The sequence below is a fragment of the Delphinapterus leucas genome, chromosome 12, assembly GCF_059928025.1.
Source record: "Delphinapterus leucas isolate spDelLeu-1000000601 "Yukka" chromosome 12, BTC_Dleu_Yukka2, whole genome shotgun sequence".
NCBI lineage: Eukaryota > Metazoa > Chordata > Mammalia > Artiodactyla > Monodontidae > Delphinapterus > Delphinapterus leucas.
Genome location: NC_143140.1, coordinates 86,919,070 through 86,937,025, shown reverse-complemented (window position 1 = coordinate 86,937,025; position 17,956 = coordinate 86,919,070). Strand labels below are relative to the sequence as shown.

At 46.2% G+C, this 17,956-nt stretch overlaps 1 protein-coding gene across 2 annotated transcripts in view; it reads right to left on the bottom strand.

Annotated features, from left to right (window-relative positions):
* ZDHHC14 (zDHHC palmitoyltransferase 14) overlaps positions 1-17,956 on the bottom strand; it is a 277,973-nt gene that overhangs the window by 57,927 nt on the left and 202,090 nt on the right. For both annotated transcript variants that reach the window (XM_089922184.1, XM_022560194.3), the window contains exon 3: positions 11,801-11,959. In XM_089922184.1, coding sequence (XP_089778310.1) covers positions 11,801-11,959 — 159 coding nt within the window. The remainder of the gene's footprint in view (positions 1-11,800; positions 11,960-17,956) is intronic.

Sequence of the window (17,956 nt, the reverse complement as noted above, 5' to 3'; positions counted from 1 at the left end):
TTCTTGAAATAAACGTTACTGCCTATTACTTAGAAAAAATCAACACCAACCCTCTGGTGGGGTGGAGAGATGTTACCTGTCATCCTAAGGAGTCTATTTTCTAACAACTGCAGAGTCTAAACGAGATTTAACCAGACTTTTAACTTGGTTTGTGTGCCATGAACCCTGTTAGCAGTCTCATGAAGCCATGCACCCTTCCACCTTATTAATGTTGAAATCAGTAATAAATGTCATTTTCAAAATAGCTTAAACTAGTTTCAAAGTTGTGACACAGTAGGATACAAGCTTATTTATTCATATGCCAAATAATAAGAGCTACAGTTTATCAACTACTGTGGTTTTGAAATAGCAAATGTAAATGATCAATATTTTCAATGTCTGTAATGTCATATGAAAATGTCTGTGGTTTCCAGTGGTGACGAATGCAACTAATGTGGTTTGTTGCCTGTGTTCATAATTGAACGAAACATTAAATTTCATTTAGAGGTTAGTGAGATTAAAGATGTCAGAGTTTTCCATCCAAGCTCTTGGACCCCCTGAATCCCATCCATGGTGCCCAGGGCAGGAACCCCTGCACTAAGCAACGCTGAGAAGCAAGGGTCTCAGCCCCTGGTCAGGCCTGTGGTTGGAGGGAGTCGGGCCCAGGGAGTAGACTGCAGTTCGGCAGTAGGGCCACAGTCCTGCTGTGTGTCCTCGTGACATCTCATTTCTCGCTCTGGGCCTTTTGGGGAACCTGCTCTGTCCAGGCCATGTGGTCAGTGACTTTCCTCAGGTTTGGGGCTCACTGCTTCCACTCAAGTTGCGGTGTCCCATCAGCTTTCCGGAACCTGCTGATCCATTTAACTCTCCCCTGGGATCTTAAAGCCTAACAGGAATGCTGGGGAGGAGAAGGCCTGATCCAAGGTACAGAGAGCCTCTGTTATACAAAAACTAGGATGCTCAGGCAATATAATTTCAGGAGGGGAATATAATCTTCATATGCATCTATGAGAGAGTTTTTAAAATTTAAAGTACTTATACATATATCTTGTCGTGTTAACCTGATAATCCTGGGGAATAACTAGCAAGTTGAGCTTACTTATGACTTTGCTTGGGCCCAACCAGGTCGTGCCAGACACTTACCTTCCCCACCCCCCCTGCAGCTTTTATAAGACTTTAAAGGCTGGTGACCGTGTGTGATTCAACTTCCTGCTCTCTCTGCATGCTGCACCCCAGCCTGGGCCGGCACAGAGCCTCACTCATGGCGGACACGAACTGGTGGATGATCAGCGTTCCTCCCAGGCTGGAGTAGAAATTATTACATTTTCTCATGTGTTTAGGTCTTCCTTGTCCACCTGCTGCTGACTTTCAGGCCCAGCTGGGTTTCTCTCTGCTCTAAGTCTGTGGTTTATGAACTTTCACACAGTGGTCAGGAGGGTGCCTTCTGCTTCCAGCTGCTAGAGTCTTGCTGTGTGACCATGGACAGTTCCTGCCCTGTCTGAATTTGAGTTCTGTAGCACATGGGGGTGATACTCTCTACCTCGACTAATGCCCAGGCTGGTTGTGAGCAGCAAATGAGATAACATACACAGAACTACCTCCAAAAGTCAGAAGCCATATGCAAATATATGATGGCATCATAAAATGAAAGTTATTTTAGTATAAATTGTTTCTATGTATCCATTTCACTTCTTTTATCAAAAAAGATAATAATTACATTTTCATAGGTACTAGGTTCTTATATAAGTGATTCTTCTTCCTTTATTCCCATTTCCATTAGTCCTTTATTTAAAATACTTCTCAACCTTTTAAAAATAAGATAAAATTTAATCTGTTCCAACAAACCGAATTATTTTTATAGCTTTTTAAAAACAATGTCCAAACGTGTATTAAGCTTTCAAAACTAAAGCATACAGGTGATTTTTCACTGTTCGAGTTTCCAACCTTTAACAGCTCAGTCCTGCCCAACTCCTACAAACAGTGGGTGGAATTTGGTGAAACATTTATTGTTTAACACCCAACAGAGAACAGCTGGATGGGCTGATACAGTCACAAATATCTTGGAAGAAGAAACTCTGGGGCTGGTAAAGTATGTTGCATCCTTAGCCCTCCCTAGTTCCCAAATCCATTGCTGGAGCCCAATTTCAATTCTCGGCAACTCAAGTAAACAACTGAGTGTCGGGCATCTTCTCTAAGGCGCCATCTGCTTTAAAGAGATGAATGAGACACACAACTGCTTCTTAGAAAGTAACCCATCTTTGGCCTTCGAGTCTCCCTGCATGTGACAGGTTGGTGTATTTCAGCAAATACTCACTACTCCCCTTCTTGAGGGGGCAGTATCCTTCCCTGCCCCACTGACAGGTCCTGCTCACGGTCATGTGCCTTGGTTGGCTCATGGAGTCTAAGCAGATGTGCCGTAAGCAGAGGCTGTAAGAGATACTGCATATTTTGACCCCCATCATGCAGTCCAGTGACCGCCCCCCACCGGCCCCAGTGAGGAGAACATGCCTGGCAGTTGCTGTCCCTTCCGCCAGGGTCCCAGAATCAAATCTGAGAAGTCTGAGCCTGAGCGATGCCCGGAGCCAAACCCAGAGCTGCCCCAGGAGACCCACAGGCCCATGAGGAAAAGAAAGGCTGTTTGTTCAAAGCCACTGAGATTCTGGAGGGTGTCTGTCATACTGCATCACTGGCCAAGAACTAAGACATCTCATCAATTCACTTTACACTGATGTGTGAGATCAGACCATCTCAGGTTCCTGCTCGAGCATGATGCACTAGTGGCTGAGTCTAGTTCCTCTTTCTCGACAGGCACCCAAGGGCTTCAGTGTGACTGCTATTGAATTTTTCCAGCCTTTCCTCCCATTTCTCCTCTTCATGGGAATTGGTCTAAGATGACCCTCCTAAGATCAGACTAGATATCCTGAGTGCTACAACCTGGTCAAACAGTTTTTTTTTTTCTTTTTTTGGCTGCGCCGTGTGGCTTGTGGGAGCTCAGTTCCCCGACCAGGGATTGAAACTGGGCCACGGCAGTGAAAGCCTGGAATCCTAACCACTAGGCCACCAGGGAACTCCCTAAAATATTTTTTTATGATGTTAGTTCACTTTTCATGAGTCGGCAGAAAACTTGTCAAAGGCAGGAAGCCCATCTTAACACTTCTTTGCATTCTACTTGCATATACCAGCCAATGAAGAAATACTTGTGGATGAGTGGTGAATGCCTGCTTTACAGGGCTTTCTACAGATATGGCCTGATTCCTCCTCCTGACTCTCAACACCCCCCCCACCCCGGGCCCTGGCCCAGCCACTCAGCTTGGTGGACTTCACCCATGTTGTCAGGCCATGTCAATGTCCACCTCAGACACCCAGAGGGACTTTGGCCCTAAGGTGAGTTACAGAAGAAGTACTAATACTGATGAACTTCCACTTGTAAAATGATACTTGCAAGGCATGGCTTCTAACCGGCTCCAAAGATGGTAGCTATTTTACTAATATTAATTTTTTAAGGGTGCAAAGCACCATAGTAGTGCTCTTCTGGAAGTGGCCACCTCCCATAGGAGGCCGCACTGCTGGCCGCTGCTCTCCACGAGAGATGAGCAATCCCCAACACCCCCAGATGGCTTGACCTCAGTGATGGATCCCGGAGAGGGTCACAGAAAGTCTGTTCCCATGGCTCTCAACCTTGACCGTGCATAACCCCCACCTCCTTTTACTTTGCTACAATGCAGACTCCCAGGCCTGGGTACTCCATCTTGAGGAATTTACATCTACTTACATGTACTTACACCTATGACAAACATGTTATGAAGGAAATTCTTCTGAAAGTTGAGAGACTTTGTAGAATTTTATTTTATTTTGGTTATTGCCTCAAAAGCACCTCTAGACTTTCTTGATTTTAATTTTTTTGGAAGAAACTCTTGGTGGCAGAACACAGGGGCTCAAATTGTGGGGAGGACATGTTGAGAAAGAGAAGGGACCAGCTTATCTGGCTGAAACAAAAGGGTGTCTCCAGCTACAGCATGAAGAATCCATGGAGGATGAGGGAGGCCAAGAGAAGAGCTGGGGGATGGCCAAGAAGAGGTTACAGAAGAACCAGCAGAAGAACTATTGGCTCCCAGGAGACGGGAACCAATAGTGAAATCCAGGAAATGTGAACTGGTAGGAAGAGACAGAAAAAAGAATGTACTGACAACCAGGAAAGGTTTCAATTTGACATAAGAGAAGATGAAAGTCTTCCAGGAAAGAATGACATTTTATGGTCAAATGAGTCAGGAAGGTTACTTGGAATTCTGCCATCTGTCACTTGAGCTAATAACAACGAATCATTGATAACGAGAGACTTAATTAAAACTCCCATCACTTTCTGAAAAGGACTTGAGTTGCTTATAAGAAAACCGGGAATAAGTTAGTGCCAAAAATACACGCCCCAAAGTCTTTACATTGTTTAGAGGCTGCTACATTTGGCTCTGAGTTTCTTCATATCAACGAATAAAACCTTTTATGAACAGTCTTCCGCACAGACGTGAAACGAATTCCGGCTCTCTCCACAATCTTGCACAGTGTGAGTTACATGACAATGACAGTAATATGCCTTGAAGTTATCTGTCATTTTGAAAGTTTCATTAAACCCTTGGTGCACTACAATAGATTATCTGTGGAAAGAAAAACCTCCCAGTTTGTTTTCAGCTAAAAGATCCCACGTCTGTATTTATTCATTTCAAGTTGGAGGTGGAGACACAATTACTGCTGGTCTAAGGCAAACAGAAACTCTCCAGAGAGGTCAGTGAATGGGAGAGGGTGGAAACATGATCAATGTCTTGAATCCAAAAGCATTAATTAGGTTGTTTGATATATTTTTTAGTTACAGGACCTGTTGCGTAAACCAAAAAGGATAAAACTCCAGACACTAAGAAAAAAACTAAAACAAAGATTAACACAAAGGGGCTGGAAGCCCTCAGGAGCAGAAGAACCCAGCCTGTGCGCCACCACGGAAAGCTTAGGGGCAGCCCTCACATGAACAGTAAACAGTTTCCAAAAATCCAATAATTTTCCCAAAATGGTATTGGTAGTCAAACTGTACATTTTTAATCTTGTCTCCTGCCTCAAATTGCATTAAGTTTATACATAAGTTTGTGGAGAGAACGTCTCACTTGAATCTGTTATTTCCACTTTATTTTCTCTCCTTTGGTCTCACCAGAAGTTTATCTTTTTGTTGCTTACTTGCCAAAGAATTAGATCTGGTATCATATTTATCTTTCCGTTTTCTAGGTTACTAATGGTTTTCTTCCTGCTTTTCTAAAGTTTATTTTGCTCTTCTTTTTTCTATCTTCTTGAGATGGCTGCTCTGTTCCTCTAGTCGCTTCTAAATTCGGTTTTGTTTTTTGTACTAGACTTCTGAAAACTTCTAATTTCATTGGCCATCCACCATCCAAGTAAGCTTCCTGTTTGTGGAGAATCCCAAAATAGGTGGGAGGTAGGCCCCGCCCTCCACCCATTACAGAAGCTGAAAGTGGGGCAGTTACCTCCCCCCCCCCCGCCGCCCATCTCGCTGGCTGCTTGGGTGTGGAAATGAAACAGGCCCAGGGGCTCCCACCCCGCAGATCTCTGAATCCAGAGCCCATGGTCCTTGCAGACAGAGTCACAGTTCCAAGCTGATGGTAGCCGCAGAGTCAGAACTCAGTGGTGGTGCCACAAACATCTTGCTGTGGCGCTCGCGCCTCCTGGGACATCCTACTGCAGGAGCCTCCCCGGCTCTAACAGGCTGCCGAGCCTGGTTCTGCAGCCTCCTCCTTCCTTTCTATGAGCTACCTGATAGTTTTCCACATAACTCCTTTTCTGCCTAGGTTAACTATTTCGTGCGGTTAGAATTTAGAATTCTGACTGGCATGAAGTTTTATTTTGCATTGTTCTTATTGTCATTTTCTAACTATTCCACAAGTGCAATTTTGAAGTCCCTGCCACCCAAGAGTTGGTGAAAAGGTTCTTAAAAAACATTATAATTGGTTAGGTTTGTGTATTTACATTTTTGTGATTGATTTCTAGTTTTATTGTTATGTCATTAGGTGACACAGTCTGTGTAATGTCTGCTTTTAGGAAGTTAGGAATTTCTGCACAGCTAGTATGATTAATTTTGCTAGTGTTCCACAATCAGTTCAAAAAGGTAAGTATACTTTGCAGAAACAAAGTTCAGCATATATTTATTGATTATATATTCATTATCTTTTATTTTCTTACTTTTATTTTGTTTACCTGAGCCAACAAAACCAGAGGTATATTATTGTTTCTCACTAGCATTATGTTATACCAAATTATCCGTGCGTTTTCTAATAATTTTTACTTTATGCATTTTGATGCAATGTTATTTGATGCGTATATGTTGATGACTGAATTTTTAAATGTACTCTTTACTAACATAAAATTACTCTTTTTTTGATCCATGTAATATGATAAATACAATGCTTTCTGGCCTTGAATTCTCTTTGGTCTGTTCTTAAGAATCGTTCTTGGGGACTGTATTTTATTTTGATGCATTAGATACTAGCACAGTGCCTGGCACACAGGTGCTCATTAAATGTCAGTAAAAAGCAAGGATACTGGAAACTAGGAGGGGCACAGTAAATCCCTTGGTTTTTTGGGTCCCTGGGAGGCTATAAATGCCAGCTTGCTCCATTCCCTTCAAATGATATGCTTCCCTATGTAAAACTAATGCCCTTCTCACCATACCCAAATCATTTCAAAGAAATGCCAACGTGCTACCCCACACCAGAAGGCAGCTGTGATTCTAAATCTCAGATATTTCAGACCTCTTAATATTGAGTACAACTGTGAAGCAGTAACGGGGCTCAGCAGAGGGTACGCAACAGACAAGACATCTGCAGTCTCTGCTCAGAAACCAATATCTCAGAGGAAGCAGCTGGATGGGTGGGGGCGGGGAGGGGGAGACACTGTGGGGTGGAAGGGAGACCGCAGTACAGTGCCCAGGAGAGGGAGGGCGAGCTTTTGAAGACGACCATGAAGCTCTCCCAAAAACAAGAGTAAGTGGGCACTGAGTCCCTGCAGAGGGTGTCTGGAGGTTCTTTGCGTCATCCACATCAGAAATGACAGAAGGGGACAGGTGAAAATGGGGCCAGGGCACCCCCCCACCCCCCACCCCCCCCGCCCCCCCGATGAGGGAGGAGGCTGGTGCCACCGAGAGCTCTGCAGCGGCTGACACAGCTCGAGGGCTTCATGCACCACCTTCTCTGTCCTCACAGCACCTCCAAACATGGCATGGTGGAAGCAGAGATGGACCAGGCAGCAGGTCTGGGACCCAGGTGCTGCTGCCTCTGGGCTGGTGCAAGTCAGACAGACTCCCATAGAGCAGGCTTGCAAACGCTTGCAGTGCTCCTTTTTAGTGTTTAGCAAACTTAGTTTAGTTCACAGTGCATGCATAAATTACTTTCAAGTAAATCACATTTTATTACGGGTTTCGGTTGTGTTAAAAATACCCAATGCCAGGGAAAGCTGCTGGCTGTTCTGACACTGGGCCAGAGCCCCGCAAAGGACAGACTTCCCTGAAAGGGTCCACCCTGGTTGGGGCGATGTGGAAGGGGCTCAGCTGGGGCTGGAACATACTTAGTGAGTCTGAGAAGACCTCACAAGGGTATGTTTTGCTTTCCAGCTCCTTCTGTTACTCTTCCTTTAATGACCTGAGGGATCCTAAGGGTCTGAGCGAGCAGAGGTGGCTCCTTGGCCCCAGCTGTCAGCTGTGTAAAAATATTTTATAACGTCAAAAATTGCCTGGAAACACAGACCTACTGGAGAATGGGCTTGAGGATATGGGGAGGGGGAAGGGTGAGCTGTGACAAAGCGAGAGAGAGGCAGGGACATATATACACTACCAAATGTAAGGTAGATAGCTAGTGGGAAGCAGCCGCATAGCACAGGCAGATCAGCTCGGTGCTTTGTGACCGCCTGGAGGGGTGGGATAGGGAGGGTGGGAGGGACGGAGGCGCAAGAGGGAAGAGATATGGGAACATATGTATAACTGATTCACTTTGTTATAAAGCAGAAACTAACACACCATTGTAAACCAATTATACTCCAATAAAGATGTAAAAAAAAAAAAAAATGCCTGGAAGAACAAACAACCCCCAATACTCTGTTTCAATGTGCAGAAGCGATTTGATGGCAGCATAGAGAGACAATGGGAGAGAAACAGAGATAAAAAAAGACAAAGAGACAAAGAGAGAGAGAGGATATATTCATTCCTGCAGCTGCAGATCACCCAAAGCCTCCCAGATTACAGGAAAACAAGGGGACTCCCATCATTCTGTGAAGACGTTTGTTCTACGCAGTTTCCTGGGAGCGCCTCGGCAGCTCTTCTCCTGTTACGCACGATAACATCACTGGCAAGCCCTTTGTGAGCCCTTGGTGTGCACCAGGTCTGTGCTTGCTCGGCACTATCTCACTTCATCCTTAAAAGAAACCTGTGAGGCAGTACTAGGATCACCCCATTTTACAGATGTGGAAACCCTGTGGGGGTGGTCAGATAACCTGCCCAGGTTCCAATATTATCCAAGGACAGTACCAGGATTCAGTTCTGGGTCTGTCCCTATAGCCATGTCCCAACCGCCTGGCTTTGCTAACCTGTTCTATGTTAGCAACAGAGTTTGCTCCCCAAGAAAGCTTTTCCCTTAGTCCTCAACTCCAATTACACAGCCCCTACAATTTTGCTCTCATTTCAAACTTATTTAACAAAGAAAAATATGCTTCTGAACTGCCTGGGAAGCTGCATTTTCCTCTCCCCCCTCCCAGTGCAAAGTGACATTTATTTGTGTGCCTAGGAAGGACCAACCCAAACCCATTCATTACAAGGGAAGGGAAGCCACATGTGTAGACCCTGGCTTTCAGCACATCATTGTATTCTTTTTCTCCCGTGGCTGCAAAAAGTAGAATTCTTTCAATAAAAGCTTTCTATCTAAAAATAAAATAGTGGCAAACTCTGCAATTATACTTCTCAGTTGGAGACATTTGCTTTCCACTCTCTTTTCCCAAATGCACAAGGTCCAATTCGTTGGTCAGTTAATGGGTCACACCCAAAGGCCCAAATGTAGTCTAATGAACTGGAAAACCAAAACTATGTAGGTTTGAATCATTGTGTGGTTGTTCCCCGAGTGCAGTGAGTAGCTTTATTTTACATCAACTGTATGCTATTTATCTCACCTGTCCTCCACACAGTGGGGCCCTGGATCAGGGTTTGCCAACCTCCAGCGCTAGGGCCGTCAAATGGTGCTTGGAGGCAGCTGTTGTCAATGCGCTCTTCATCCAGTCTCCTCCTCTGAGCTCACCCCAACCTCCCCGCTTCCTCTCCTTTCCCGTTGCTGTTCTGCATCTCCGCATGCTTGCTTGTGGAGTTCTGGATTAGCATGTGACTTGGATTTGTCAGAAAGGTTGTTCAGAACCTATCAGAAGGGTTCCTGGATATTATAGACTGATGGCTCTTATTTTCTCAGCTGGTAGTTTCTATAAGAAAGGGTACTATCTTATAGAGTTATACTATAGGAGAAGTACACCATTAACTACATATATAATTCTGGTAAGATGATTTTACATCTAATTCATCAGGGTTCTTTAAGGAACATGTAAACCTATGTTTACCTATGGGTGATGGAGGGAACACATGAGGGAATTAGATGAACTTTCAGAAAGTGTTTTACAGGATGATCCGAAGAGAATTTTAAAACACTGTGAGATAGAGAGGAACGTTTTATCATGCTTAGGAATCTAGCCTAGAGACAGAAGACAGAAGATTGAGACCAACTGACAGTCAGATGTCTAGTAATGAGTAAACATTTTTATAAATGATAAAGAGAAGGAGATGCCCCGTTAACCCTTCAGGTTTGTAGGAAACAACTCCCTTCCTATAAATGCCAACTGGAACAAGTCATTAGATCTCCAGGAGAAGACACGCAAAAGATTTTATGTGAACGAAAAAATATATATATATTCCATCATATAATATTTCATCATATAATATCAAAATTACAACCCAAGAAAGGGTCCCCTGAATCCCTACAGATTATTCCCCTGAAGACATTTAGGCCACGGTGCTGCTCTGGCTTAAAAGTATGCTCGAGAAGGGCATGGGATGGCCACTGGGGCTGAAGTCATCAGGAAGGGTATCACACAAAGGCTGTCATGTGTCCTTGTAGAAACCCTGGTGTGTGTCCTCACATAGAGGACCAGGTATAGCTTTGGTTGCCATACCTGTAGAGGGATACAGTAGATCAAGAAACTGGCCAGAGAAAGCCAATCAAAAATGTCAAGGGAGCAGTAGTAATAACAGAAGAGCAGCTAACAATCACAGAGCATTTGCCCAAAGCCAGGCACCAGTCTAAGTGCTCTACATGCGTTAACTCATTTACTCTGTTAACCATCCCATGAGGTAGGCACTCCTATTGACACCATTGTAGAGATGAGAAAACCAAGGCATAGAGTTGAGGTTGCTTGTCTAAGTCATGAAGCTAGTATTCGTACCCAGGCCACTGGGTACCAGATTCCAGGCTCTTAACTGGTTCTTACTACTTGGGAAAGACAACAAAATTCCATGCTGTTTTGCTACGGAGGCAAAGCCTAAAAGTAATTTTTCCAAGTGAATAAAACCAAAAAAAAGGCCTGAGAGGGAAAACATGGGCTTTCTACCAAACTGTAGATTATTAAAGTGAGGATAAAGTAAATTTCAGACAAATAAAAGGAAAATGGCTTTGCACAGCAGGAAACATTATATAACCTTTTTTTTTTTTTCTGAAGAAGAACTGAGACTACAAATTCTAATAGGCTCGAAAAGGGTTGGCAAATTGATAATGTGTTACTAAGGGAAACAAGGTTTGTTCTGAGGCGTTCTATCCTTTCAGGTGTGAGGTTAACAGGATTTCCATGTCTATTCGCCCGGGAAAATCCCTGGTTATTTCTTTTAGAGGCAGGCTATGGGACTGAAGAACTGGGGGTCTTCCCCCGTGTGGCAAAGCCTCAGTCCACTTCTCACTACCCTTCCTGTCACTTGGGGCTTCCACCAGCTCCTTGCCAAACTCATCTCTGAGAAGCTCCATCACAGGGGAGAAGATGGTCTGCGGGTGTGGGTAGTAGCGCTCAGTCTGAAGTGACAGGAAGTGCTGCCCAAGTAATTCCAAGGGGCTGGCACCCACATCAGCTGTAAAAATCCTGCACTGGGGTGGTGGCAGCCTAACAGTAGGGCCAAGTCTTACATTTGAGGCCCTCTGTGCTCCACGGTGTTCCCTCTGCCTGTTTCCTAGCCTGTTACAATCCAGACTGTAGGCCCAGAAGTCTCTTGGCTGCTCCCCTTTTCCTCTCCTTGGGCTTCAGATGCCTCCGGCTACCCAAGCACAATGCTCCTCTGAGGAGCTGGGAGAGTCTGGCTATGCATGCAGCCAGCTCCTTGGGCAATGGAGGATCTAGGTGTGAAGTGGTTTTATTTTAAGTGTCTGCCAACCCGGCAGCTCCAGGGCACAAAGAACGCCCCCTCTGGTCTTATGTACCCGGGAGGAGAAGGCCTAGGACATTCTGCTGTCCTCGTGGTGTTGCAGGATGTAAAAAGAAAAAAGATTCGGCAATGCTAGGCTTGGTGAACGGGATCAGGGGCAGGAGGCAATACGGTTGAAATATTAACTATTATCGAGCTATTTAGTTCTGAAGGATTAAAGAGACACACATGCTGACTCTCTTTAGCACAGGTCTATTCACAGGAAATCTCTACTCCATCAGCTACAGACATTTTAGCACAAACATTAGAGGTGGGACAGAGGCAATTTCTGTTTCTACTCACCTACGCAGTTATCGCAAAGGCTACAATGAGAGGCACGAGGGGGCCGGAAAATCTTGCAGGTGAAACAATATTTAAGTTTCACAGTCTGGCCATTGATGATGACTTCCTTGGTTCTGGGAGGTGGGCGGTACCCCCCTGAACTGGTGCCGTTTGCGATATCTGTGGAGAAAAGAAGACAAGAGCACAGGGGCTTAACATAGCACTTAAGCTCTGCAGGCTCCCGCACCTAGTAGGCCTGGAATCTGCATTTCCAAGTGCAGGGCCCACAGCGCCTTGCTGGGAGGCACCTGACCCCTAGACATCCAAACGCGGTAGGACACCGAAGGCTGGCCGTCCCGCAACCTTCGTGCTCCTCGAGGGCTTGGGGCTGCTCCTCGAGGGCTTGGGGCTGCGCTGACAATTCCACGCACACTGCAGTGGCCACGTGACTGAGCTCTGCCCAATGGGGTGCAAGTACACGTGGCCCCGCCCAGATAGTGGGAGCCTCCCCTGAACCCCACCCACTGTTTCCCTGCTTCCGCAGTTCACCTTGGAGACATACGCTGGGGCCCCCTGAATGACTATGCCCACATGCACGGGGATCCTACACCAGCTAGCGCTGTCCTAATTAATACAGTGGGTGATATTTACATCAGGAACATTTCGCTTCTCCGACGCCGGCTCAAGAATCTCCCCACTTTGCACATTGGCCTCCTCAAAAATACCAGATATTGGGTGGGGGGGGTATACAGATTTAAATACATATTTAAATAAATCATTACATGTATATTTAAAAAAACAATTGCTATATTTTATTGTCTGAACACAGCATCTTTTATTTTTTAGAACCAGTTTTTTTTTAATGTTGAAGAAAATACAAATACATATTTTTTTTTGTTCAAGTTTCATTTTATCTTATAACCTGGCTCTCATCCCTGAGTTCACATTAGAATCACCCAGGGAGCTTTTCAAACTCCCCTAGTGCAGGGACCCTGCCCCAGACCCGATAAATCAGAATCGCCCAGGGTGATTCTAATGTGCTGTAGGGTTGAGGACCCCTGCTCTACAGGAAGATAAAACATTTTCTTCTCATCTAGACCCCTCACAGCCACAAAGAATTGAGGTCACAAGCTGTGCCACAGGAACAGAAGGCCACGGGTAAATGGGGAACAGCAAGAATATCTGTGAGGACTTCAGCTGGGACTCCGCGGCTGATAAACACAGGTGCAGCAGAGCCTGGTGGCTGGAGGAACTCTTGGGAAACTTCACGGTGTTCTTTTAAAACAGAGCTGGTAACATTTAATTCGTTTTAATTCATACACTATCAGATGGCGACAGCTGTAACATACTTTCGGTAAATTTCCAAAGTGATAGGAATGAGTCCCATCCTCCACTCAGCTCCCCCCACCCCCTCCCAGCCACGAACTCAACCTGGGCGAGAATTACGTGGAGAGCTTTCAAAACTACTGATGCTACTGTCCTGCTCTCAGATATTCTGATTTCATTGGTGGGGTGCAGCCCGGCATCAGATGTTTTAAAAGCTCCCCAGGTATGGGAATCAGGGCCTTGTCACTGTGGTCCATGCAGCATCCGAGAGCTTGTCAGAGAAGCACATTCTCTCTCAGTCCCGCCCCAGAGCTCCCGAATCAGAATCTGCATTTACTGAGGCCACCAGCCCCCTCCACTCCAGGGGGTGTCGTGCACCTTAAAGTTTGAGAACCCTGCTCCCGGATGCCTGTAAACGCTGCCCATCCACACGTCACATGCACCTCTTACTCTCACGTTCCTCTTTGTTGTGTACCCAGATACACTCACATGTATGACAGAGAGCTAAACTTAGAGAACACAGAAACTTGGAGAAACTTTGCACACAGGAAGGGGCCGCTTCACAAATCACAGCCAGCCACCCAAGCATTTTCACGTGGAGAACCTGGTGATCAGGGACAGCCGATGGAACCTGCAGAGCTGCAGCCTCTGTCCCCCCAGGACAGCTCTCACTCACAGGATTCACAGCTCACAAGTCATGATTTCAGGAGGTGCCCCCTTTACCCCAATGTTCTTTTTTTTTTTTTTTTTTTTTTGCGGTAGGCAGGCCTCTCACTGTTGTGGCCTCTCCCGTTGCGGAGCACAGGCTCCGGACGCGCAGGCTCAGCGGCCATGGCTCACGGGCCCAGCCGCTCCGCGGCATGTGGGATCTTCTCGGACCGGGGCACGAACCCGTGTCCCCTGCATCGGCAGGCGGACTCTCAATCACTGCGCCACCAGGGAAGCCCCCCAATGTTCTTTAAGAGGCTCTCTGAGGCCTGAAATCTGCCCATAGCCCTTTAGCCTAAGGCTTTGATATGTGTGAAGATACCAACCCCATTGGTAGGGCAAACATTTTGAGTGGTTCCAAGCCATTTACTCTTCATGGAAAATTAAAGTTCCACAAGGAGGTTGTAGAAGGAGAGGTCAGAGTTCCGGAACACCTGAGGGTGAGAAGGCAGTACGGAGCAGGGACACGGAGAGTAACGAGCAGCCCTTCTGCTCTACTGAGGACAGTCATTCCACCTGAGTAATTAAACAGCTGTGGCGCCATCCCAAGGACTCTGGGTGGCCTTGCCAAGCAGGACACCCTCTCTTGGCATGTCCCCCATCTGCCTGGCACCCCAAGTGGCTGCCCTATTAAACAGTGCTAAGTTCAGCAGGCATCTGGAGAGGGACCAGCTTCCAAAGCACATACACTGGAAAGAGGGCAGCATCTCAACTGATTCTGTGATAAGAAAACAAAGAGACGAAGTGGCTGCGCACTTCCTGAAGCATCAGGGTAAAAATAACTGGCTTTGAACACATCAAAGATAAGGTCACAACTCTTCCAGTGCCAACTGGATGCCACTGAGGCCTAAATTAATTATGACTTGGTGCCTCGCTAGCCTTATGTCAGCTGTGAAACCCACTGTATCTATTTAGCTCTTGAAAACATGCGTAGGAAAACTAGAAAGTCAGATAGAGGTTTAAAAAGAACAATAACCCAATCAATAATAGTTGTGTTACTTTAACCAGAAAAGTTTAAAAAATGATTTGTCCAGAAAAATATTTTAAGAAGCAGGAATGACAAACTTATCCACTAGAGCAACTCCTAAAAAAAGCCTAGTTCTGAGTAACAATGACTTTAAAAAGTATTTACCCGCACTCCTTAAGACCAACTCTAGTGATCTTATAGTTTTAAAGTACATTTTTGAAAGATGAAATCATTGATAAAAATTTGAGCTGAAGCTGGAATTCAACAGACATGGTACACCAAAGCTTAAGAATTAAACCCAAACCAAAAACTTTTTGACTAAATATTTGGAGAGCTCTTTATGTAAAAGAATGGAAGAATCAGAGGACCTGGAATCAGGGCCCACCTAGGCCCTGAAGGGACTGAAGGACCACAGAACTAAGGGAAAAAAAAAAATCAACCAATATTTATGCATTATTTACTTTATGCAAAATACTGCACCGGAGGCGGTGGAGGACCCAGAAATGAACAGAGATGTCATGTGGGAAGTGGTCAGCAAGGGGTCCTGCCGGGCTGTTTGATGAGCCCTGGGTGCCCTGACACCCCTGGTCTGCTCTCCTCCTGGCCTTCAGAGCCTGCTTCCTAAGTGCAAGTCTGGCAAAGGAGAAACCCTGGCCTCTGGTGAGGTGCCCCAGGTCGTCCGTGTGCCCGGCTGTACAATCTTACCCGGCCCGAGCCTGAGGCAGTGGCCTCCTTGCGGCCCCGGAGCAGGCACCGCTGTTCACGCTTCCAGGCATCTCTTCTCCGCTCCCCTCCCTGCCCTCCAGATACTCAACCTAGAAGGTCCGGTTCAAGCTTCTCCTGTGGAAATGCCTTGAAAGCTGTGTCACTTCCTTCCTCTCTTGGGCTCTCGCTGCACCTAGCTCGTGCATGTATCTAGTCAATAGATCTGTGCTGGGCTCGTAGGTGCCAGCCCTGTGCTGGCAGCTGCAGATGCAACAGGAACTAAACAGACTTGTCCTCTGCTGGTGGGGTTCACAGGCCCGAGGGACAACCTGGGTCCTCTGCCGGTGTGGTGCCCACGAGGATTTAGCGCCGTGTCTTCCCCCAGACGCTGCGGCGCCAGGGCAGGGACCACGCCCTACTGCTTTCATGTTTCCCCTGTCCTGCAGAGGGCCTACACACAGTAGGTCCCCAGGAACTGCTTGCTGAATGGAAGGCCAGTTCTGGCAGGTAGGGAGGAATGATGCTGGGAAGCGCAGGACCGGTGTCCCTGCTTCTCCATGCCCACCGGTCAGCCCGGTGACTCGCCCTTCCCCAGGAACACCTCTCACAAGGTCCTTCTGAAGCTGTTGCTCCTCTTTACGTGTCCTCTTTACAGCCTTTGCTGGTCCAAAGACCCATCTCGCAAAGCTAGTCAGTGCCACCTGGGAGGGCCAGGCAATATGGGTAGCTGCCTACCTCAAGGTACCCCCAAATGGTCGTTTCTTTCATAAAATACGTTCAACAGCCGCCCCAGACCAAAGGCTTTCTGGAATGCCCGCATCCAGGGCAGATGGGAACAATGGAGCCTTGAAACCCAAGGCTTCACACCCACACCTGAGGACAAAAGAAATGCCTCTTCGACATTCCGGTCGTGAAAGGCTTCTCATCCCCGAGGGTGACAAGCGCCCGTGGCCTGCGTCCCGGGGCCCAGAAGGTGGTGCTCCCACCCTAATCCTCAATTACTCTGTGGTCTGGGTTTTGGCCTTTGTGGTTGGCAACAATGGTGTCTCTGCTTCTTAGGGCTGCCCTTTGTGGTTTCAAATACAGCTCCTGAAAAAGAATAATCAGAGTCTGCAACAGCTAATGGATAAAGAACACTAGAACTGGGGGAGGAAAACCTCTTAACAGTTCTGCAAGCTTACGTGAGTCAGTATTTTTCAAGGACATTTTTATACACTAACGTTTGAAAGAAAACTTAAAAGGTTGAAGTGACCTTCTTCTTCATAAAGTCTCTCCACCTCGCCCCCTCCAAATTGCTGGGAGCTGTTAGCACAGGGGCAGCAACAGTCACAGAATCTCCGTCTAGTATTAACCTCACAGTCAGCCTACGGGCAAAGAATTAGGAGAGCTGGGGAGAGGGGGAGGGCAGCTGTTCCGTGCAAGTTCAGGGACACAAAACTGCCCGCTCACTAAGTTTTTCACTCAAAGAGAAATCCTGGGCTTGTCAGAGTCTCAGGTAAGTTGTTCGTTAATGTATGCACATTTCAGAGCCACTCTCCAACACACAAGTCACCTTTTCCTGGGAGGAGTCACAGAGTGCTAACATTCTGAGAGACCCATTTGTCCGCCCCTGATTTAATCCTGCCCCAAATTCAGGGACAAAATTGATGAATTTTAACAACTGCTGAAATTCACCATATAAAGTAATGGAACTCTGCTTTTTTCAAATGCAAAGGGGAAAAAAAAATCCCAATTTACAAAAGATGTAGATTAAGATTCTTTTCCTTTATCAGAAGGATGCAGAACAGTGTCATTCCCTGGTGCACTGGTGTTTCACAGACCATTCACCAGCTGACAGCACACCTGCCAGAACGGGAGGAAACTCTACTAATAGGCATTTAGCCGGAAGGAAGACAAAGCATCTCTGCATTAGGATATAAGTCACAGGGAAAGTGTGATTTGCTTTATACCCAAGCCTTCATGACTATATGGATTGCATGTGCTGGAGGACAGCTGTTGGATCCAACGAATCTGAAATTTTCATAAGGTTCATTTCATTGATGCTCTGAGGCATCTGGGACACAAACTACCCAACCTTGGAACGGTTGATCTATCGCTAAGGAAGACGGTTATTTTTAGAGCCATTTAAGACAATCTCTTAGCTTACAGTTTGTAAACTTCCAGGTTTATAGGAAAATATTAACGATGACTAAATGTCAGACAAGTCAACTTCTATTATTTTAAGTGTTTGCGGGAAAAGGTACAGCAAATTCTGGTCTACAGATACTGGTGATTTCCACTCAAGACAGTAAAAATGTGAGTATTTTCTCACGAATATATTGGGCGGCAGTAGCTTTGCCTCCACAAATGCTTACGTACAAAAATGCAGATGAGGGCTCATGGAGGGGGGGACAGTCCCCTCCAGTTAAAAGCTTTGCCCAGTCACTTTGTCTTCAGTGCTTATCTTCAAGGACTGAAGCTGACGCCTCAGG